This window comes from Acartia tonsa, chromosome 1 (genome assembly GCF_053477335.1).
Source record: "Acartia tonsa isolate MP-2025a chromosome 1, ASM5347733v1, whole genome shotgun sequence".
Lineage (NCBI taxonomy): Eukaryota > Metazoa > Arthropoda > Copepoda > Calanoida > Acartiidae > Acartia > Acartia tonsa.
The window spans coordinates 7,445,597-7,469,291 of NC_137260.1; the positions used below are offsets into that span (position 1 = coordinate 7,445,597).

General features: G+C 34.3%; 4 protein-coding genes across 4 annotated transcripts in view; all 4 read right to left on the reverse strand.

Annotated features, from left to right (window-relative positions):
• The window catches only part of LOC145310994 (chromosome-associated kinesin KIF4A-like), a 456,179-nt gene that overhangs the window by 347,458 nt on the left and 85,026 nt on the right, over nucleotides 1-23,695 (reverse strand). The window lies entirely within an intron of this gene.
• LOC145322611 (uncharacterized) overlaps nucleotides 1-23,695 on the reverse strand; it is a 447,245-nt gene that overhangs the window by 338,524 nt on the left and 85,026 nt on the right. The gene's annotated exons all lie outside the window — the stretch shown is intronic.
• On the reverse strand, nucleotides 6,787-10,602 carry LOC145322753 (uncharacterized). The gene is made up of 2 exons (XM_080165037.1): nucleotides 8,343-10,602; nucleotides 6,787-8,072 (listed from the first exon to the last, which is right to left on the reverse strand). The coding sequence occupies exons 1-2, from the start codon at nucleotides 10,600-10,602 to the stop codon at nucleotides 6,787-6,789; spliced, it is 3,546 nt and encodes a 1,181-aa protein (XP_080021163.1).
• Nucleotides 10,599-13,125, reverse strand: LOC145322820 (uncharacterized). The gene is made up of 2 exons (XM_080165165.1): nucleotides 13,076-13,125; nucleotides 10,599-12,685 (listed from the first exon to the last, which is right to left on the reverse strand). Exon 2 carries the CDS (start codon nucleotides 12,432-12,434, stop codon nucleotides 10,599-10,601), a length of 1,836 nt encoding a protein of 611 aa, XP_080021291.1. The 5' UTR covers nucleotides 12,435-12,685; nucleotides 13,076-13,125.

A 23,695-nucleotide genomic window follows, 5' to 3' on the forward strand; every position in this document is an offset into this window, starting at 1 on the left:
TTAAGCTTTAAAATGTAAGAATGTCCGTTTGAAGCTCAATCAATACAGAAGTTCTTAGGCATTTTCGAATGTATATAAACTGTACATCTCGGGAACCTGAACTTAAAGGCACAGGGAGGGGGGGGGGGCAGGGTTTGAATTCGACCCCCCCCCCTTTTTTTGTATTGTTTCAAAAAGACAATTTTGGAAGAGTGGAAGGTAGTGGTATCCTCCTAAAAATAGCTAAAAACCTTCCACAACCAAAGAGAAGCTATACTGTAAAGGAGTATCGTATCGGTTAGAGATCCAAAGGAACAGACAGGCAGATATCCTTTTACTTTTCAATAAGGATTAAAAGTTTAACATTTTAAACTTTACTACACCTAAAGGGTAGTTCCACGAAATGATACCAACAACTTAAAAATTATCTTAATTTAAAAAATTTATGATGTTTTAACTCAAAACTCCCACATTATTTTTAATTTATAAAATAAACAACATATTTGAAACCACTGTTTATTACCCGAAGGGCCCTGTTCCTAGGGGATACTACCCTTGCATGGATCTTCTAACCCTTTGCCAAACCTTTTCATAAATAAGCATAAAAAGTTTTCAAAAATAGAAGTTATAGTCCATATGCGATCTGAGGGAACCCATAACAATTAAAGATGTGTATTGATTTCAAAAGTTGTTTTCTGAAGGTCTAGTTTGTATGGTAACAAGTACGTTATCATTAACAAGCAGCAAAGCAAAAAAATAAATATAAATTCAGAGATAGGTGACAATGGGCTGTTTATTACACTAGCAGTAGTCCCTAAAGTTTTAAAATAGTGTTCTTATGCGTTGGCTTAACAACTTTCGGGTCTTTTACTTAAGTTTGATTGATTGGTTTATTAAGAAGGGTGTTTAAACGTTTCAACAACTAATTTTAATCTAAGGAAGGGGTAATTTTTATGTTATTATTGGGGATATAAATTTTTTCAACCATTGTCTTATCCCTTTAGATCCCCGATATAAATCTGTGTGTATGTTTAGAAAGTACATTTGAATTAAAGAGTGGCTTTACACTTTACATAATTGAACTAAAACAATATATGAAGTATCTTATTTTATTTTGTTACAAATCATTTATAATTTTATTATCTTAAAATCTTAATATTTGAATGATTTTTGTCTTGCATGCAGCTAAAAATACAACGTCACTGTTTCCTGAAAAAAAAACAATACTTAATTCAAGAGTAGATTCTAACAATTTCTTTTAGTAGCGAAGGCACTGTATAAATCTTTTTAAAAGCGAAGCTTTTCTATAATTAGGTTCGTTCCGTCCGTACGAGCTTTTATTCGTTAATTTAGGCATGTTAGAATTGTCCTATCAATTTTAAACTTTGCATGAGGATTCTTATAATAGTTAGGTACGATTTAGAAAGCGTAGCAACTCTATAATCATTACCAGAATGTCCGTACGTCCATTTTGAACATGTTGATTTTTCTACTTTTTTAACAACTAATTTTTAAGTGATTTTATTATCTGTTTGATCTGATTTTTGGTATATCGATTCCTGGGACAACAAATAACAATATTATAAGCAAAACAACTCTATAATCAAGTCCTAAAAATGTAAGTATGTCCATAAACATTATCCTGTATCAAGCAATTTTTCAACAAAGGGGGGGGGCGAAAGTGACACTTTTTGAAACCAAAACTAAAAGTCAAAGGAACTCAACTAAAAAAAGTGTTACAGGTCTGACATTTTGCATGGCAGTTGCTTTATAGGGGTACAATATGGAACTGTGAAAAAACGGCGGCGCAACCGCCGAAAACCGCCGAGAAAAGGCAACAAAAATTACGGCGGGAAACGGCGGTTTTCGGCGGTTGCGCCGCCGTTTCTTCACAGTTCCATATTGTACCCCTATAAAGCAACTGCCATGCAAAATCTCAGACCTGTAACCCTTTTTTTAGTTCAGTTCCTTTGTTGACTCTTAGTTTTGGTTTCAAAAAGTGTCACTTTCGCCCCCCCCCTTTACTTAAAATTTTGATCCGACTATTATACTTTTAAATTCTGATTATTCAGTTCAGACGCTATACAAATGTTAATGTACGTTTGTTATACCGTTTCAGTGCTTCGCTTTTATGGATGTTGTCATCCTTGTTTGTCTGTCGTTTATGGGGGAAATATTTTCTCATTTGGTTATTAACATACATAATACATATGGGGCCGGCCACTACTTTAAAAAAAAAAATATCGGCTTTGCTTATAAAAGCCACACTTTAAGAAAGGAGGGGACATTTACAGTAATTAAATACAAAGTTTTTCTTACTTCATGGCTTTCACCCTTATGATAGTTTTAAGATAATCAATTTCTGTATGTAGTTATTTTGCAGATCTTAACTATAACCTCATTCTGACTTAAATAACTAAAACTGTGAAGATACTATAATATTTACGACCTTAAAATGAAAAAAGTTGATAGAGAAGCTGCGTATGTTCACCTGGATACATATGAGATGTAGTGTGTAGAGAAATTCTTCATTGTTTTTATTTTGTTGGTGTTGTTGTATAGGCGTGCTTCAAGTCAGTCTGCTTTCCATTGACCTAAATTTTTAAAAATTCATAAACAACACTAACATTGGTATTAATTCTTACAACAGTAACAGGATGTCTGTCAGTCTTCGTGTACTGAAAGAATCTGATATTTCCAGGTAAGGTTTAGTTCATAGGTAGTTAAAGATCGTAAAAATTGGTGCTCCAAATTAGTTTTACTTTTCATGGAAGCTGCATATCATATAGTTGAAGCAAATAAATAAAGATTTTTTTTGTCTAAAGCTAAAGATCTCAGAAAATACCGATCCTAATAAATTTACTTTACAGGGAAGCTTTATAAATGTGTCTTGGGTATGTTTTAGACTATTATTCTCGCCTCGCCTAGAGGCTAAGGGCGAAGCAACTATTAAAATTATACACCCCCCTTTTGATAAATATAACATTGTATTAATATCTTGTGGCGTGGGGACTGTAAAACCTGTAAGGGATGAATAAGGGCGAAACCAGCTTTAAGAGAAGTAAAACAGAGGGGGCCAGGGGGAGGGGGGGGGGAGCGGTTAAACTTAATTTTTGCATTCGGCGAACTATACATATATATAACAGAAACCTGATATATTCAACAACAGAAAAGCTTGAAATTACTTCATGCTGGAAGCTGTATCACTTATCCATATATTTTATCACCTTTTTACTTTATAAATTTGTTTACTAGCTCCAGCTTTAATTGTTAAAAAATAATTTTAGCGTGTGGGTTGTATATTGTACATTAAATGAAAATAATGTAAAACCTGTTAGTAGAACAACGTAGAAAACCAATCTGACGTAACTCAATAAAAATTGCAGCTCATCTTTAGTAAATCTGAAAAGATTCAAAACTATTAAGTATATCGAAACAAAACAGGGATATAAAACTCAAAGTTAAATTATTTTGCCTTGTCCATTACACCATACAGGTATATCTTTAACGTTAATAATTAGTAATTGCAATTATGGGTCACTTTATTTTAAAAGAAGAGAATTATGCTTAAAAACACACACACACACACAAATACGTAATCTGCTAATACATCCTAAAACAACATATTGTCCCCGACTCGCTTGATATTTAATAACCTTAAGCAAACGTTTATATAGTAATTAATGAAAAAATCTAAACTAAATTAATTTAATATAATAATGCATTAATCGTGCATGAGTATTGTAACAAATTAACTTTTAATTATTATTTCAATAAGGTACTTGTTTTGGTCCGCCATTTTTATTATTTTTATGAAGTTAGTCGAACTTTTATCAATCAGCTGATTTAGCTTGGTTTACAGCTGTAGGTTAATAAAAAATTATTATATAAATGATAGACGTTTCTTCAACATTGCAAAAATTTTATAATAAATTTAACACCAAAAATATTTAATTTTAATTTCAATAACTTATTCCATTCAAAGTATTTTAAGATTGCAGATATCATTTCTTGATTTTCAAGAAAAATTAAATATTATTGAAAATATTTTTTTGGGAACATGAGGACGTCCGTCTAAATGTTTAAAAAGCCAACTGAACAGCTGTTTTTTCAGGGAAAAAGGAACATTAAATATTTTTTTTTCTAAGTATATTTTCAAAAGTACGACTGAAAAAAGGTTAACCTCAAGAAAGGTTGACCTCTAATTTCTTTCGGTCGACCATTTAGCTTTTGTGAACTGGGCTCAGATCTTTACGTACAGACGTACGAAACCTGCTACTTCCCACAAGAGACAAAACCAGCATAGTTACTAATACAATTTATTGTATGAAAACGGTCATGCTGAAATAGAAAATAACAAAATTAATAATCAAATATTAAAATGTTAAATACATGATAAAATAAATCTTGTAAAAGAGAATAAATCTTTTTCTTATTTGGAACAATCGTTTTTTTTTAATTAAGTAAATATTCATTATGAGAGGTTGCGTGACTTCGAAATTATATTTTAAAATATATAAAATGCTAGGGTTACTTTTTGCTTAAAATTAATCAAAATTAAATACGAGTTTGAAATTCATAAACAAAATCATTATAGACTACGATTAAAATATTCTGATACAAAAATAAATTAATTACTTGGTCTAATTTAAGTAAAAATGAAAGATTAATTTGCCGTCTTAAAAAAATCACTCCATTCCATTAAAAATGCTTAAAGAAAGAATTCTTACCGAAGTTTTTGTTCCTGTAAAGCCGGGAAGCACTCAAAGGTATTTTTCAGTACGGACAACACCACAATTCTGACTATACATGGTTTTTTATCACGCAGATAATCCGCACATTTTGAAAGAAAGGAAAAAGATGGCCACGCTCGCTTTGTTTATGGTCCATGCGCAAGCATTGTTTTGATTGCCGCGTCCAATTATGAACTTTCAATTTGAATCTCAGCGCTTTCCAAACTGACATTAATGATAAGGAAAACAAAAGGATAAAGGTTCGAGTTCACAAACGCATCACACTATTATACTTCCAATACACACCCGCCTGAAAGTGGGGAATCGAACACCACACTATTCAAATTTTCAACTTTGTGTGCAGACAATGTCCACAAAAGTCACAATTCAAAACCACATAAATTACAAGAGTTTTAAATTTTGGCCTTTTGGCCTCAAATTTGCTAGTAGTAATATTCACGAATACTCGCACTAACACAAAATGACACAATTCCACAAAAATGTAGGAATAAAGGAATAGGAAATAAAACATTCTTCATTGAAAGCTTACACATTCACTACTCACTCATAACACTTATTCTCATGGCCTCACAATTTTTCTAAATAAACAAATGGTTATTTGAATTTGTTAGACCATGTAATGCAATACATAATAATGATTTAAAATAAGTACCCAAACTTTAATTAGGTACCTAATCAATAATAATGATAATAATAATATTCTTAATATTAAAATAAACTTAATGCTAAACATAATCTGCATTAATCATCAAATAATTCATTCAAATCTTTTAATAAAAGAAGAATAATTACTTAAAAAAATTCTTTTCAAACAAATATTTTTTGCTAAAGAAAAGTGAAAATGCATACGTAAATCTTTCTTCGATCAAATCTTTATGTAAAAGATAGATAAGAAACAATCCTTAAATCTAGATAAACAGAATAATCAAATAAAGTAAAATTATCCTTAATCTAAACATATCATCAAAATAAAATATCCTTATATCTAAGAACATATAAAAGAACTGTATTAATTCATCAATAAAACATCAAAATGAAAGTAAAATTGCATTTTTGCATATGCGAATTTTTTAAATTAAGCTCAAAGTAAAAGAAAAGTCTCAAAAAGTGTTTATTTGGCAATTTCTCTTTGGCTGAATAGATAATAAGCTTTTCCGTGTACTTATTTATACAGTCTTTTAAAATTAAGAGCAATTGGGGCCTCAGTTCAACCTGAACCTCGAAAGCTTGCAGATCAAACCGACGCACTACAATTATAATAATGCCACGTGCGACGAGTCCTGTTTATGGTTATGTTTTGTTTCTTTTTTGTGTAACCGTGAACAGGATTCCTGGCGCGGGGCTCAATTCACGAACATTTCTGAAAAAGATAGAATGAAAAATGTTCCAAAGTTAAAATCTTCAAAGAAAGAAGGAATCAAAGAAACTAAAAAGAATCTTTATGAATTATCAGATATTTCTTAAGCTTTAGTTTTGCTGTTATGCAAGGCGTTCGGCCGAGGAAACAGAGCTGGAACGCTTTGTATAGCAGTTTCATTAGGCTATACTCATCGAAATAGAATCAAACAAATCAAAGTAAATCTGCTGTGTTCATAAAATTACTGCTTTTTTGTTTTAGGTAATCTTCAGAACGAAATTAAAATGTAATAATCTTAATATATAGTTAATATTAAGTTATTTGTAATGCTTGTAATATAAAAAGATATTTTTTAAAATGATCAAATGTGTTTCATTTATGTTCTTATCTGTATATATCATATTTCACGTCTGTTAAACAAGAAACGACAATAATGCTTCGCATCCAAATTTAAAAAAAATACGTACCTAAGATTTTTTACGCGAAAAAATCCCAGGTCCCGATCAAATAAATCCGTAAAGAAAACTTATGTATTCGAATAGAAAACTTTAGTTTTATGCGTTGAAATAAAATTTTGAGCTCATTTATAATTTTAAACGAATTTGTAATGAAATTTGCGTCAATTATAAATTTAAAAAATATGCAATTGTTGAAAGTTAAAAAAATACGCGATAAGAACGATACTAATAAAAATACTTAATCGTCTTGGGAATCATCTTGGGGTAGGTTTACTTTCAACAATCGTCTTGAAGAAATCTCGTTATCCGTGGCTTCAACATCATCGGACAATTTGAAACGGGCTACAACTGTACGGCCACCGCGCAATAGCTCAGGCAGCAGCTGCTGCTTGTAGACTTCATGGAACTGTCTAGTCAGCTCCTCCAGATGGCTTAAACGGCGTGTAATTCGATCTCTGGAACCGGTATCGAACGAGCAAATCCCGTCGTTAGCTCTGCCACCCAACAAATCAGCAGGAGAAATGATTCTCCATGTATTAACATCATTCCCTTGTGTAGCATAGCTCAAGGGTTTAGAGTTTAAAACTCTAGCAGTTTCAGCAGTCAGCAGCAACAACTCGTTGTGATTGACAACAGCTCCACACAACTTCTTATTGAGGACACGCTTGACCATGGCGACCTGGCGCTCAACACTTCCTACATACGAATGAGCGCCAGTCGGTACAAGGTGCCACTCAAAACTCACATCAGATTTCTTCATAACTTCATCAAGTATTCTTTTCGAGCCAAGAAAATTGGTGCCGCGATCAGTAGTCACAACTCTGGGCATGTTGTAGAATGCTTGAAGCTTTCTGAGGCCAATAATGACAGCCTCAGTACTGTAATCCAGCAGAACATCAATAAACACTGCTTGTGTAAAACGACAACAAACAATTAGCAACCAAACCTTGTACTTGGCTGGGTTCTTCCTGGTGCGGACTCCAGGCCTTGTAACTTCCATCGGGCCAGCAAGGTCAAGGTGAACATGGAAGAATGGAACTGAAGATTCTAACCTGTCGGGCAGGACGTCTGCCATAGTTGGGGCTGAACGACGTGCATACTCTAGACAACAACTGGAACATGACTTGACAACCTTCATAGCTTCCTGGCGGCCACGTGATATCCAAGCATACCTGCGACTCTGTACCAAAGTTTTTCTATGACCGGCATGGCCAAGTTCATCGTGGGCCTGCTGTAGGAACAGTCTGGCCAAGTTATTGTGACGATCAATCAAAATAAGGCCAGGGGAATCCTTGAACAGCTTTCTCTTCCCCTCGGCTGCTGCCTCCAAGGCCTCATCCCCACGGGAACGCATCTTGAGGACTCTGAATTTACGAACAGGATAATAGCCATTGTTACCAACGATAGGCCAGTACACCTCAGTCTCGTGATAATAAGGTTGAAGACTATCATATTTACCTTCAGCCTCCATAACCATCTCCTTCTCCTGGTTGTATGATGCCAGGAATAAATCACACACCACATCTAGGTAGGTAATTGAAAAAGTGTGATTGCCATAAAACTTGGAATCAACTAGCGGCTCTTGTCCAGCTGGAACCGAAACTCCCTTCGGCTCTTGTCCAGCTGGAACCGCAACACTGATCGGCTCTTGTCCAGCCGGAACCGAAACTCCCGTCGGCTCTTGTCCGGCTGGAACCGAATCATTCATCGGCTCTTGCCTGGCCGGAACTCGTTTCTTAACAAGCAACAACTTAAAACAGTTGGCAGCTCTGATCACCGCCTGCATAGTTTTACGTGCCTGCCTGTAGGTACGTCGTGCTAAAGTTCTCCAGAAATCAGTATCAACTACCTGGACGGCCATACACTTCAATCGGACCATGCGCTGATTCATCTCAGCCTCTGGGATGGGGTGATTTACTTCACCCGCCGTCTTTACAGGCCACTGGTTCTGCTCCAGGCGCAGCCATTCAGGCCCATCCTGATACCTGGATCCTGGTGAAACATCTTGAATGGTACAGGCACCTCTGGTGGCAAGATCTGCAATGTTCTGATCTGTAGGAAGCCAGCGCCAATCCTCTGGGCTGGTCAGCTGTTGGATCTCACTCACACAATGACTGTTAAATATGTTTAACATCACTGATTCAGACACGATTTGCGATATAGCGCAAGTGCTGTCGCTAAAAAACATCTTGCCTGCTACTGCGAAGGGCAGGGCTCGGACAATTGCGTCCGCCAATCTTGCCATTAATAAACATGACAACAACTCAAGTCTTGGAATAGACTCAATCTTAACAGGAGCCACACGACTCTTGCCACTGCATAAAATCACTTCGAAGCCTCTGGCCGTTGGCCAACGTAGGTAGATGATGGCTGCGTAGGCTGAACTTGAAGCATCAGAAAACCCAATGATGGTTGGGAGCCCCAGTGGCTCATCAGGAACTAAAGAACGTTGAAATGGCACTTCTCCATGCTTAGCCCTGTCGGCCAGACTGTCAACAAAATCATCTCTCAGCTTGGCAGGAACATGCTCATCCCATGATACGCCACTAATGCAAACCTCCCGAAGTATAAGCTTGGACTTCAGGAGTAGTGGGCACATAAGGCCAAGAGGGTCATATAATTGCTGTACGACCCGCCAAATCTCTCTCTTCGTTACACATTCTGGCATGGCTCTCCACAAATCTAACAGATCAAGGTCCTCCAGCAATTTTCGGCCCTTTATCTTGGCGCCATGATTCACCCGAGCAGGTAAAGTAAGAACATCTTCTCTGGGGGCCCATTGAATGCCCAGTACCTTAACAGGATCAACATCATCTCCAGAATAAATAACTGATTTAAAGCTGAAGTTGCCAGGTTCAATCATTTCCTTCAACTCTTCGACCATTTTGACGGCTTCTGGCTTGCTATTATGGCCGCCAGTATGGTCATCAATGTAGGTACACTGCTCCAGCTTGATAGCTGGAGCATCCTGATGCAGTACAAACTTGGAACCGGTAGGTTGTTGCTCACTTCTCCACAGGTCCTGCTTTGCAACTACCTCTGCTCCCTTGACGTATTCAGATCCATAAACATCATGAACATCTTGGCGGCTGCGCCCTCCAAAAATCTGTGCTGTCAATCTCAGGGCTGTGACGGCGAAATCGCCTGCCAATTTCTCCCCGAAGTTAACTTTTTTGGTCAAGTAAACTTCGGGGTTGGCATGTTCATTCTCTGCAAACCACACTCTCTTCAGCTGCGAATCTTCATATGTGGCCGCCAAAGAATTGTAAAATTTACAGACATCACACACACAGGCACACTTGTAACTTCTAAACCGAATAAGATTGTGAAACAAAGTGTAGGTAGGTGGTGGGCCGTCCATCATAATATGGTTTAAACTTGTTCCATTGCAGGTCAAGCTAGAATTTGCGCAGATTCTCAAGGGGGTAGAAATACTATCCTTGAAGGCCGTCACTAATGAATTAAAATAAACTGGACCTTCAAATGCTAAGTCTTGTGGCGTGGCTTTGACGTACACCCCACGGGACACCGCCTCCTTGAACACCTTCACGAACACGTCATATTCGCCGTTTTTTATCATGCGCCAGCGATCACGAAGCGCAATGTTATACGCCTGCCGCGAATTGTTCGGCAGCGTATGTGTTGGCAGCCGATATGGATAAGCTGCCGTCCACTCTTTCTTCACAAGATCCAATGCTAAACCTTCTTTTATCAGATCCTGTTTTCGCTGATCAACGGCTGACTTGCCTGACGCAAGTGCCAGGCAATGCCTGCAGCCCGTGCATCCACTGCACAGCCGCGGCGGCTGCACGCCTAACGCCTCCGACGATAGGAAGTCCATAGCTGCAACTTCCAACTTAGTAACTTTACAAACAACTGGCTTGCTAACAGGCTTTCCATCGGCTGAAACAACAAGGAAACCTGTGCCAAAAATGCTGCGGTATAATCTTGACTCGCCGATGAGTTTATCCGCCGCTGGGAACGTCGTGGGCGTGACATGCCCTAGGAGAATATCAAGTGGTCCATTGACCAATGAAAAATCTTGTGGCCTCATATCAAACAGAGCAGCTGCGGCGACTGGGTCCATGCTGCGCAGCCCATCTGTATGTCCAATTGTGTGCACAACAGCTGCTTCCATAACATGTTGTTCTTGTTACGGTCAACCAGGCAGAGTTTAACTGTTGGGCATGACTGAACTTTGCCATCAGCCATTGAAATGGTAGCTACACGTCCAGTAGAGGGCAACTGCAACTTCTTGGCAATAGACTGTGTAACCATGGTGAGGTTGGCACCTGTGTCCCACATCCCAGACACAGGCACCTTCCTCTTGTAGACATCCAGGGCGTCCAACTTCTGGAGCATCAACATGTAATTATTCTCACCCAAAAATGGCGCTTCATACACAGCTGAAACCTGGGCGACGGACTCATGGAGGAGGGAGTTGTGTTTCTGTCCACAATTGTTGATCCTGCAGCCTCCAAGCTTCTCAGCACGCGGACACTCTGAGGCGCGGTGCCCCTTATTAAGACATAAGAGGCACCCGCCGATTTTCATCACAAAATCTTTCCGTTCTGGAACAGACATGGTTGTAAACTTCGAACATTTAAACAAAAAATGATCTCCACTGCAGCCGTCTGACGGACAGGACTGCTTCTTCTTGAACTTGCTAGGTGTACCAGGTTTACCTACGGCGGCCGCAGCTGCGGCAGGATTACCTTTCTTCTTGGACGGCATGTCCAAGCCATGGCTGCTGCGCATCAATAATGCGCCACGCTGCTGTTCTAGTATATCCAGCAGCTTAGGCACGTCGGGAACGTCCATGCTCCCGAGTGCAAGGTCGAGCTTATCCTGAAACTCTTTTGGCAGTTTCTTAGATAACATCTCCAACAATAAAACTGTGAGCCATTGGCTTGTAGAAACTGCGTCCTTACCATCAGCCTTGGTCATCTGCTCGAGCTGGTTGATGGCACCTGAGAACTCGGCAAGAGCGCTAACAATCTGGCCGCTCTCGGACAATTTACCTTTCTTGTCCCAGCTGTTGAATATACACAACATCTGTCTGGTTCTGGATTTGAACAGTTGGTCCAAATATGTCCATTGCGCTGCATGCGTGGCAATCTGTTGCAACTGCAGCCTCAACGGTTTATCCTTCATTACTCGTTCACAACTTAACACCATCTGCAGGTAGCTGGGCTCATATCCAGTAGTAAGCTTCTGGAAATTCTCCTTAAATTGCGCATAAGAAGATTCTTGCCCATCAAAGCTGGGAAGGAGTTTTTCGTCTAGGCGTGGCATGTACCCATGAGACGAAAACATCGGACTGGCAGCAAACGATTGGGCGCCAAATGACGGCAGCATAGGATCTACCGAGGCACCCGAGACTGGCGTAACAGGCTCTTGCTTAGCCTTTGCCAGCGTCTCCATCAGTTTAGTCATATCACTGATAATTTTAGTTGGTAAAGGTATATAATCACCTTTAATAACTTTCACTATTTGCATACAACGTTGTTGCAAACTGTTTTTGTGAGCTGCAAGATCATCACCAAGAACTAAGACCTCATTGTTTATCGCTCTTAGCTCATCTATGGCACTTAATGTAAGTTTTAACTCGCTATAGTTCTTTTGCGCCGTGATAATGTCACTATAAAAATCTTTTAAGTTATCATCATCCTGGATTAACACGTCCAGCTGTTGAAGACCGTTCATGGTACGTTCAAGATTTAAGTTCGCATCATGAACAAGGATGCATTCCTTGGTGAGATTAACATTGATGTCTGCGGTATCCGAAACTACCTGCATCACTCTGTCTAACTCTTTGGTTATCACTTCAACTGCCCTAGGCAATCTGTCCGACAATAGTGCATACCTATTCTTTTTAGGTGGCATTTTCACTTTTGTTAGCACTGATTACAACTATAGTCACGTGTAGAATTTTATTCACATTCAACACATACGGTAACTGTCACTGGCTTTGACTGGCTGACTGGACTTCTTACCGTTTTCATTGTTTCGGTACAACGGCATTTGGCTGGCCGTTTACCAGATCTTTACGTACAGACGTACGAAACCTGCTACTTCCCACAAGAGACAAAACCAGCATAGTTACTAATACAATTTATTGTATGAAAACGGTCATGCTGAAATAGAAAATAACAAAATTAATAATCAAATATTAAAATGTTAAATACATGATAAAATAAATCTTGTAAAAGAGAATAAATCTTTTTCTTATTTGGAACAATCGTTTTTTTTTTAATAAAGTAAATATTCATTATGAGAGGTTGCGTGACTTCGAAATTATATTTTAAAATATATAAAATGCTAGGGTTACTTTTTGCTTAAAATTAATCAAAATTAAATACGAGTTTGAAATTCATAAACAAAATCATTATAGACTACGATTAAAATATTCTGATACAAAAATAAATTAATTACTTGGTCTAATTTAAGTAAAAATGAAAGATTAATTTGCCGTCTTAAAAAAATCACTCCATTCCATTAAAAATGCTTAAAGAAAGAATTCTTACCGAAGTTTTTGTTCCTGTAAAGCCGGGAAGCACTCAAAGGTATTTTTCAGTACAGACAACACCACAATTCTGACTATACATGGTTTTTTATCACGCAGATAATCCGCACATTTTGAAAGAAAGGAAAAAGATGGCCACGCTCGCTTTGTTTATGGTCCATGCGCAAGCATTGTTTTGATTGCCGCGTCCAATTATGAACTTTCAATTTGAATCTCAGCGCTTTCCAAACTGACATTAATGATAAGGAAAACAAAAGGATAAAGGTTCGAGTTCACAAACGCATCACACTATTATACTTCCAATACAAACACTTTTTATTACTTCATTAGGCATCATCAAACAAAAAAATATTTATTTTCGTAAAGAAGTTGTATCAACTTTTTCACTTTTTATTTAAGATAGCTAGCCGGCTCTTTTAGTAAGTAGTAGATGTAAAATTTTTCATAGAATTCAGATATGCAATCGGTTTTTTTGTAGACCTCTTATTTTTAAAGTAATTTAAGTTTAAAAAAAAAATAATTAAGTCGGTTTTAAGGTACTAAAACGCAACAAAATAAAAGAAGAAAATGGCCAGTATGAACAAAAATAGTAAGATCTTTAATTTGACACCTTACTTTTAAAATTCTGTTAAGTAATTATTGAAAAAATCTATTTTGTTAACCTCGGATTAATCAAAACTTTGAAATTAAAAATATCCTCTCACAGGCATAAAAAGTATGTGTTCATATATACTTTTAGAATGAGAAAAATAATACGAATCCAGTCTAAGCAAAATTGAAAAACTTTTATAAAACTAAAATAAAAAATATAAGTTTATTTTAAGAATCATAAATTTTCGGCTTTAAAGGGTTAGCTTGAATAAAACCTGAACAAAACCTAAACAAAAGACAATGCAATGTAGCAGATATTTTTTAAACACAAGAAACAATAATGTATTTTTAACTGCATTGTTTTGAAGTTTATAAACAGACTGATGCATATTTGTTCATAATTTTTCATTCTTTACATGTTCTGTAATATCACTATATTTATTGTGGTATCTATTGTATATATTGTATGAACATTCTCCTTTTTTTTGGTAATTCTATTGGTTAACTTTATAGGTTAAGCTTCGCGATTCGTCAATTTTCGCGATTTGTGATTGGCTAGTTTAGTAGTTACAATTCTTAAAATAAACTTTTAATTTTTTTTATTTTTTATTACAATTTTTTAAAACTTTTTCAATTATGCTTAGAATGGATTCGTAATATTTTTCTGATTCTAAAGGTATATATGAACCCATATTTTTTATGTCTGTTTGATAAAATATTTAGGTTTAAAGTTTTTATTAAACCGAGATTAAAAAATTGATTTTTTCAATAATTACTCAACAGAATTTTAAAAGTAAGGTGTCAAATTAAAGATATTACTATTTTTGTTCATACTGGCCATTTTCTTCTTTTATTTTGTTGCGTTTTAGTACCTTAAAACCGACTTAATTATTTTTTTTTAAAACTTAAATTACTTAAAAAATAAGAGGTCTACAAAAAAAACCGATTGCATATCTGAATTCTATGAAAAATTTTACATCTACTACTTACTAAAAGAGCCGGCTAGCTATCTTAAATAAAAAGTGAAAAAGTTGATACACCTTCTTTTGTAATTTTCAAAAGCGTAGTTTTTCTTTAATTATGTTCTGTAATAATTCTGTACTACATAACAGTTGAAATATTTCTTTTTGTTAATTTAGGCATGCCCTATCTATTTCAAACTATCATGATAATTCCTGTAACAGTAAAATAGGAATCTAAAAGTTCAGCAACAAATTTACTTACCCAAGATATGACACTCTACAAGTGTTAATGTTCGTTTGTCCTACAATATGAGTTTAGAGCTTCGTTTTTATGGAATTATCAATACATGTATTGTTTGCTGATAATCTACATATCTGTCCTTAAGATCTCAAAAACAGAAGGACTATTTTTATCGGTCTATAGAGCTTTTTAATACTTCATAGTAAAGTTACCTTACCCAATATTTTTATTTAATTTTAGAGTAATTCAATTAAAAAAGTCATTCGTTTCAAGTTTAATACATGTTATTGTAAAGAGAAAAAAAGTTTAATTGAAAAGAATAATCAGCTTTTTACAATTTTAACATTGAATTGAAAATGAGTTGCCAAGGGTATATCTTCAGGGATAGTAAGGTATAAGACAATGGACGATACATTGGTATACAAAAATCTCTAATGATAATACACATAATTAAAACTTCTGTAGATTACAGTTAGGGAGTTGAATCCATTTTTATAGAAGCAGAAACATAATCTATGATTATGGTTTGGACCCTCTAAAACTACAATCTACCCTTCCACTTTCCCCTCTCTTGGTGAAGATATCTTCAACGCCGATACGATTTTTGAAATGTAAGATTCCACTTTTGCCTCTCTTGGTGAAGATATCTTCAACGCCGATACGATTTTTGAAATGTAAGATTCCACTTTCAATAGAGGCGAAACTGGAATCATGGTTTACATTTTTAATATCTATGTTTCTGTAATCTTCCATTACTTTTTTAACATCGACATAATAGAAATGTACCATACTAGTTTAAAATTATGTCAAATGTGAAAAAAAGCATAGATTTTATATATAATTTAAACATTGTTGTATATTCTTAATTAATTAAACAAAACATACAAAGAGCCTTTTATAAAAGATGTTTTGTTTATTTAAAAAATACTTTTAAAAGTGTATCAAATAAGTAATCAAAATTATTTTAAGAAAGTCGTTTATTAATTAATTCAATTGTATATATTTGTAATTTTTTTGTTCAATTTATTTCATCTTAATATTTCCCTAGTAATCTCTCACCGTGTAAATAAGCACTAAAAGGTTAATTACTTATCTAATTGTGCATTTTTGAGGTAAATTACTGATCAATTACTGAACAATTTGGTCTGATTTGTGAGTTAAAAGTGGATGGAGTAAATAAATGGACGTTTATAGTAAAAGTTGCTTGTATCAGTTGAAGTGAAGAAAAAGAAGGAGGAGTAATAAGGGGGGGGGGAAGTTCTGACACATTTGCGTAAACCTGGTGTATAGGCTTTATCTTTGGACTGAGAGGATAGGTTATTAGGAATAAAATCAATCTTATATGATGAATTTCCCCCAGATTTAAGATTTTTTGGATAGGCCTCCAGGTTCCGGAGCTTCAGGCCTCCAGGTGGTCTCTGTACAGATAAAAACTTAAAAATAAGATTTTTTTTTGAAGAATTAAAGGTTAACTTATAAAACAAAATATGCTTCTTTTTGATTGTTATTCACATATTTGAAGAAAAAACATTCATATTTTGTCTCATAAGCTGACTTCTAACTCTTAAAATTTTTTTTTTTTCATTTTTACCTGTAGAGAGACCACCTTGAGGCCTGGAGCTCCGGAACCTGGAGGCCTATCCAAAAATCTTAAATCTAGGGGAAATACATCATATAAGAATGATTTTATCCCTAATAACCTATCCTCTCAGTCCGAAGATAAAGACTATACACCAGGTTTACGCAAATGTGTTAGAACTTCCCCCCCCCCCTTAATCCCTTCCTTCCTGTAAGCAGTTTATGACGAAAATTGAAGATTTGGCCAATATAATCCAAATAAGCAAAAATTTTCATCGATTGCTTAAAAGAAATTTAACATAAAAAGGCATGATTTGGTATATAAGCCAAATAAGCAATAATTCTCATTGATTGTTTATAAGTAATTTATCAAAAATAGTATGATTTTGTATATATATAAGTCATATAATTTTCATTGATTACTTAGTAGGGGTGTCATGCTTAGTGGTAGCACACTGAGCTACAGTGGTGAGAGTTCAAGTTCAATTCTCTGTAGGTTGACTCTAATTTCTCATTCACAACATTAATCGTGCATCATCCCCTGGTTGTGTAAGAAGGGGATTATTGAGTAAGTTTGGATACCTAATAGTCACTTACTTACAGTACTACCCTTAAAGAGATCACAAATTAGTTTTTTCAGAATTCATTTTTATTTACCTTTCCTTCTTTTTTAAGTAATTTTCATAGAATAATTTCTTAAAAGTTCCAGTAAGTTAGAAAAAAATTAGATTAAAATTCCAAAATCAGTTCCACACGAAGTTAATGTTAAAGTTTGAGAAACAATTAAACTGTAAGAAAATAAGCCATTTCTTTACTTGCAGATAAAAACAAAAAAATCAATACTTAGGAAATAATTTTGTAATAAACCTCTTTTAATATTTGTCTTCAAACTTTCTTTAAAATGTAATTACAAAATTCCTTTTATTTTATAAAATGATTAACTAAATTTTGGCATGTTTGAACTGCTATGAAGACAAAAGAAAAATTGATTAAATCTCTAGAAAGAATAATATTTAAGAATTTAATGGTTTAAAAAGTGAAAGAATACTATATTTGCTACACACTTTTAGCAAAAGATTCAGTCATTTTACTAAAATATTTCCATAAAAATTAATATTCTTTTTTTTATGTCAATGAAAGATTAGTAATAATCCATCCACACACACACATTGGCACACCCCAATTATCTACACACACACACACACTACGTAGCCTAACACACACACGCACACACACTCTCCACACCCCAATTATCTACACACACACACACTACGTAGCCTAACACACACACACACACGCCACACCCACACACACTCTCCACACACACTCTCCACACACACTCTCCCTCCCTAATCTTTATACTCCCCCCCATGAATCTACACACACACACACTCTCATTCTACCTAAAAAGCCCACTCCCCCAACGCTCTACACACACACACACAAACGCCCACACCCACACACACCCATTCTCCCTAAACGCCCACTCTCCCCCCACATATTTACACACCTTACTTAACCAGGGAACTAAAGGCATAAGACAATGGCCGATAAATTAATGGATATCCAAAAGGAAAATATACACAAAATTACACATTTTGTAAACTATATTTAGTGGTTAAACATTTGGACACACAAAGTAATGAACCAACCAATAAAAATTAAATAAAAGTCCCCAGAGTTATTTATTCAACGAATAAAATGTCATTAACTTTGGGAACTAATGTAATAAACAGCTAAATATCCATTTTCTCCCTGAATACAGAATAGAAGGATGTCGAGTTTTTAATAAAAAGATTTAACAATATCCTATTTTATAAAGTGGTAAGCTTTTTTTGTCTGTAGCGAAGGTTTTAGGCTATATTATTTTTATTAAAAAAGTTGCTAGTGAATTAAATAAAATTGAATATAAAATTACAAGATTAGAATGATAATCTTTTTATACATTAAATAATATCTAATTTAAAACTAACCTAGGTAGAGTTAGGTAGAGAGAGAGAGAGAGAGAGAGAGAGAGAGATAGAGATAGATAGATAGATAGAGAGAGAGAGAGAGAGAGAGAGAGAGAGAGAGAGAGAGAGAGAGAGAGAGAGAGAGAGAGAGAGATGGAGAGAGAGACAGATAGATAGAAAGAGAGGTAATAAAATGTCGTGCCGGTAAAAAACATTTTACTTTTCGAACTTCGACTAATTTTCTTTTTTGCTTTTTTTATCATTAAAATGATAATCATGTTGTGTTACTTTTAAATGACATTTAAAAAAATACACAATGCTTTATCTATTTTGAATACAATTCCCCATAAATGCACTGCAATTGTTTGTATTTAATGCATTTATTATTCAGTTTTCATAATAATGATAAGCGTGGTATCGTTCTGTTTAGAAAATTTGAAAATTGTTTTTCATCTAATTAAATATATTTCATTTTTGTAGGCAATATTTTTAAAGATTTATCTTCAATTGTTAGTTATCTACCTATATATATAACGTTATTTGCAAATTCACAGCCACTTTAACCCAAGCTCCTCTTTGGAGAGCGTCATTCATTACCGTGACTTAATTTGGGACATCTGCCATATTCCGCAAGGGTAAGGTAAGAGTAGATCTCATGAGATAGCAAGTCAAGTCAAAATGTGCTTGAACATGGAGCTTGATAGCCCTATTTCTATGGAAAAGTGTCTCAGCCTACTCCAGGTCAAAATCATACAAAACTATGGCTAATCAATCAATCAATCAAATTGATTACTTATAAGTATTTTATCATAAAACAGCATGATTTGGTATATGAGCCAAATAAGCAGTAATTTTTATTGATTGATTATAAGTATTTTTTCGTAAAATTACCATGATTTGGATAATAGCAAAATTTTTGATTGATTGCTTGAAAGTAATTTATCAAAAAAAGGCATGATTTGGTATATAAGCCTAATAAACAAAATTAATTTCTTATAAACAATTAATCAAAAATTTATAATTAATTATTTTTGTAAAAATGAAAGAGTTAAATTTTCTTGCATTAGGGTGAGGGCGGGCTAAACCGGTAATTTTTCAGTTTTTGAAGAAAGAAAATATTTTCTAATAAAACCAAGACCATTAGAAAGCTTATGGAAAAGACTATCAGGTTATCCTAGGACTTTTAGAAGTTTGATATAATTGGACTCAAAGTCGTTACCGATTAATACCTCACAGGGGGGCTAAACCAAAAACATTTTTTTCAACCTAAAAAAAATCAATGAAAAACAGCCAATCAGACATTATTAGGTTAGGTTAGAGGGATTATCCATAAAAAATTTCATAAGGATTAGACTATTCCTTCTATGTCAAAAATCATTTATTTTTAAAGATGTGAAATTTTGATTTTTTTGCAAAAATTTTCTTGAAAAATAAAATATTTTCATACAAAAACACTGTCCTACCTACTTTTTGGCCTAATTCTTAAAAAGCCCATATTGAATTTTGGAAAACCTAAAAATTTTTCGGATCTACTGCAGTTCACGGTAAAATATTGCTGGTAACGAATATTGCTAAAAATCTATGAAATAAAAAGTCTGCTAGCTGCCAAACGGCTGAACGTACACATCATGCCCGCACACTGTTTTAAGCGGCATAAGAAGGCCTACAAATAATCTGGAATAGCCATATATCAATAATGCATAATTATCTCGCAGTGCAGAGAAATGCGCGAAAAAGGCCTATTTTACGCGCTTTTTCTTCAGTGAAGCTTTCCCTGTGCATCATTGGATCTTGGCTATTCCAGATTATTTGTAGGCCTTCTAACACTGCTTAAAATGGTGTGCGGCTATGATCTGTACGTTCAGCCGTTTGGCAGCTAGCAGCCTTTAAAATTCATAGATTTTCAGCAATATTCGTTACCAGCAATATTTTACCGTGAACTGCAGTAGATCCAATTTTTCAAAATTACCTGAAAATGCCCCGCCACCAACTCTGGTCAATTTGAAAAAAATATTAACTCTATTTTAAAGCTCTCAACCGATTTGAAAAATAGGGCACAATCCTAGTTAAAAAGGTTTTTACAGATTAGTTCTAGGTCTTACCAATTTTTGTGTAGGTCGATCTTTAACACCTACTGAAAAATTTTCAAAAAAAATATTTTTTGTCCAACTTTGAAACCCTAAAAGTACCCTTAAAGGACGCCTGCAAGAAATACCACGCTTTAACTGCTAAAAGACTGCCACAAGTAGACCCAATACCCCAAATTTCAAGTCTTCAGCTTCAATAACAAAAAAGTTATAGGCATTTCAAAATAGCATGTTATGTACAATGAAAATTTTAAAAGATTTTCAATGCTCATAAAAGAAAAAAAATATTGAATTACGTCACCTAGACACAAAATTATAACTTTATCTTTGTCAGAAACTTAGATTGCTGGTAACTGATTAGATTTTTAAAATAAAAACACCAACTTTCATAGTCAAAATCTATGAAAAAAATTCGATTTAAATTGCATTTGTAAACAAAAATCATAGAGGAAAGAAAGGGATTAACTAATACAAGCTCAGCTGTGTTTGGTTGCTTAGCTAATTCAGCCTTCTGATTGGGTACAGTACACTTGGTATAACGTGAGTTAAACTTCATTTTTTTAATGATTGTGACTATAAAAATGGGTATTTTTATTGTAAAAATATAATTAGTTACTGGCAACCTAAATTTATGACAAAAATAAGCTTATAATTTTTTATTTCTAGGCCACGTAGTTTAATTTTAAAATTTCTAACATTAGCATTGAGATTTTTTCAAAATTTTCATTGCACATAAATGTCACTTAAAACGCCTAAAACTTTTTTTGTTATAGAAGCTGAAGGCTTCAAATTTTGAGCATGGGTCTACTTTGGCAGTCTTTCAGCAGTTAAAGCGTGGTATTTCTTGCAGGCTTCCTTTAATGTGAAATCAATGCAGCAGTTGTGATTTGACTTGAATTTGGTTAGCTTGTCTTAGTGTTTTATTTGTTTTCTTTTTGATCTTAAACATTAAGGTATAGAATTCTTTACTTATTAAGAATTGTGAAAATTTAGAGACACCATCTCTAAATCAGCCAATAGAATAACTGCAGAAGAACAATCTGAAGAACAAGTTATTGGAAGAAATGTGTAAAAATTTTGACAGGAAAGAGATAAAATTTGTATTTCTTAAGACAAAGATAGCTTTTTAAAAATCATATGGTTGAAAAATTCCTTTGCTGTATTACTGGAATGATTCATAAATAACAAAAAATAAACAAAGGTTACTTTAATTGTGCATTTATTTCAAACCAATGAAAATTCAAACTGAAGTACAAAATAGAATCCAGAAATTTTGCCTGTCTATTTTGGCTTTCATTGTAGGTGGATTCTCAGGATTCTTTAAAACTGTAAAAATAGATTTAAATATATTTCAAACAGCTTAATGAATTAGATTCAAAAGCCTTATAGATTTAATTAACTTTGGGATAATGGTAAAGGACAATAAAATATTAATTACCCTTGCAAAACTATTTCATTTTTATGTAAAAAGGTGTGATAACCAATCTGCCATTGTCCTATCACTCTCAGATAAAGTTTAACTTTGGTTTATGTTATATTTTATAACACATACTTAAGACTTAAAACTTAATGTAATGAAAAGCTTTCACTTAAAGGGAGTGTGAACGTAAAAATTTATCATCTGATTATCAAATTGTAACATTTTCCAAGCACATTCCACTACATTGATCAACCAAAAACGTCCTCTAACAAAAATATCTAGAAATAATGCATTGATTTTATGGTATTTTGGGAGGGAAAAAGGAAAAAACAAGGAAAATCTGAACGTTTTTGTTTCTTAAAATGTTTGTAGGGGTATTTAACTTGTCATATAACAATTTAAACAATTTAGTTACTGTTAAGGAATTTATTTTGAAATATAAAATTGCCAATTTGTTTTTTTATAACGTAGTAATTAGGTAATAAAGATCTATCTTAACCTATTAGTGCCGAGCGCCACTTTTATGAGCCGATCGAGCTGAAAATCTTTATAATGGTCAAAACAAAATTCCAATTATTTTGTTTTGCTCTAGTGGCGTGCACAGGAAAGTTGCAAAAAAAATGGGTTCGGCATGGCCATAAATGCCTAACAGGCATTGAGACCCGTTTTGAGCGGTTTCTGCTGGCATTAAAACCCGTTTTTTTCTAAATACCCGGTTATTTTGACAAAAAATGAAAAATGTAACTTTTGAACGCCCAAAGTGAGATGAACACTTTTTAGAACTTTGATACCATTCGTAATTGAAAACTACATAACCTCATGTAATCTATAGAGCTACAAGTAATATACGAAGCAATTTATATCACATTTAGTGTTTTGGCTATAGGTACCACCCTTTTTGGTTAAAAAAGCCCGTTTGTTGAAGTTTTAATACACACACACAACAAAAAAAGAACACATAAAAATTGGGTGATAAATATCAGAAAAAGAGCATAAAAATATTGGAGGACACATATAGAGATTACTAGGGTATACTTATTAGGGTGGCTCAAGAATAATAAATCATAAACAAATATTTAATGGTTGAAAAGTTAAAACCGGATAATAAACCAAAGCCGAGCCGGGTTTTAAAACTGCTGGGCCATGCCGAACCGGGTCATAATAGGGCGTAAAAAAACAATAAAAAAATCATATAAAAAATAGTAATTTGAATAAAATGATTTCACAAATAGATGTACTTGTTAATAAACTTTAGATTTCACAAAAAAATCAGCAACTTTACTATAAAAACAAAAAAGTTAGAAGGGGTATTTTGAATTCACCAAAATTTTTGTTGTTTTCAAATTTTGTTGAGCTATACCGGCAAACGGAAGTAAGCAAAACTGCCTGCTCCAGGGGGAAATGAAAACCAGGGTAGTAGAGGGGGGATTCATACTGAGAATGATGCAATTTGAAGACTGGAAACCGGTTATTTTTGTGATTTTCTGGAACTGGATGGAACCGGGTTTTAAAACCCAGTTCGTCACTAATGGGTTAGATTTGTATTATTGACAAAAAAATACCTCAAAGTCTACAAAGGGTTGAATCTCATAGGTTATTTAAAATAATGATATTCTTTTTTATTGTGTTGGACAATAAATAACCCACTTTGAAGAATTAGTTTACACTTTTATCAGATTGTTTATAAAGAAATATTGCACCTTTATTATTTACAAATTTGTAATTAAAGGTGGGCGAGAGATGGGCCATCTAAAGTTACTTGGATACTAATAAAATAACCTGTTTCTAGC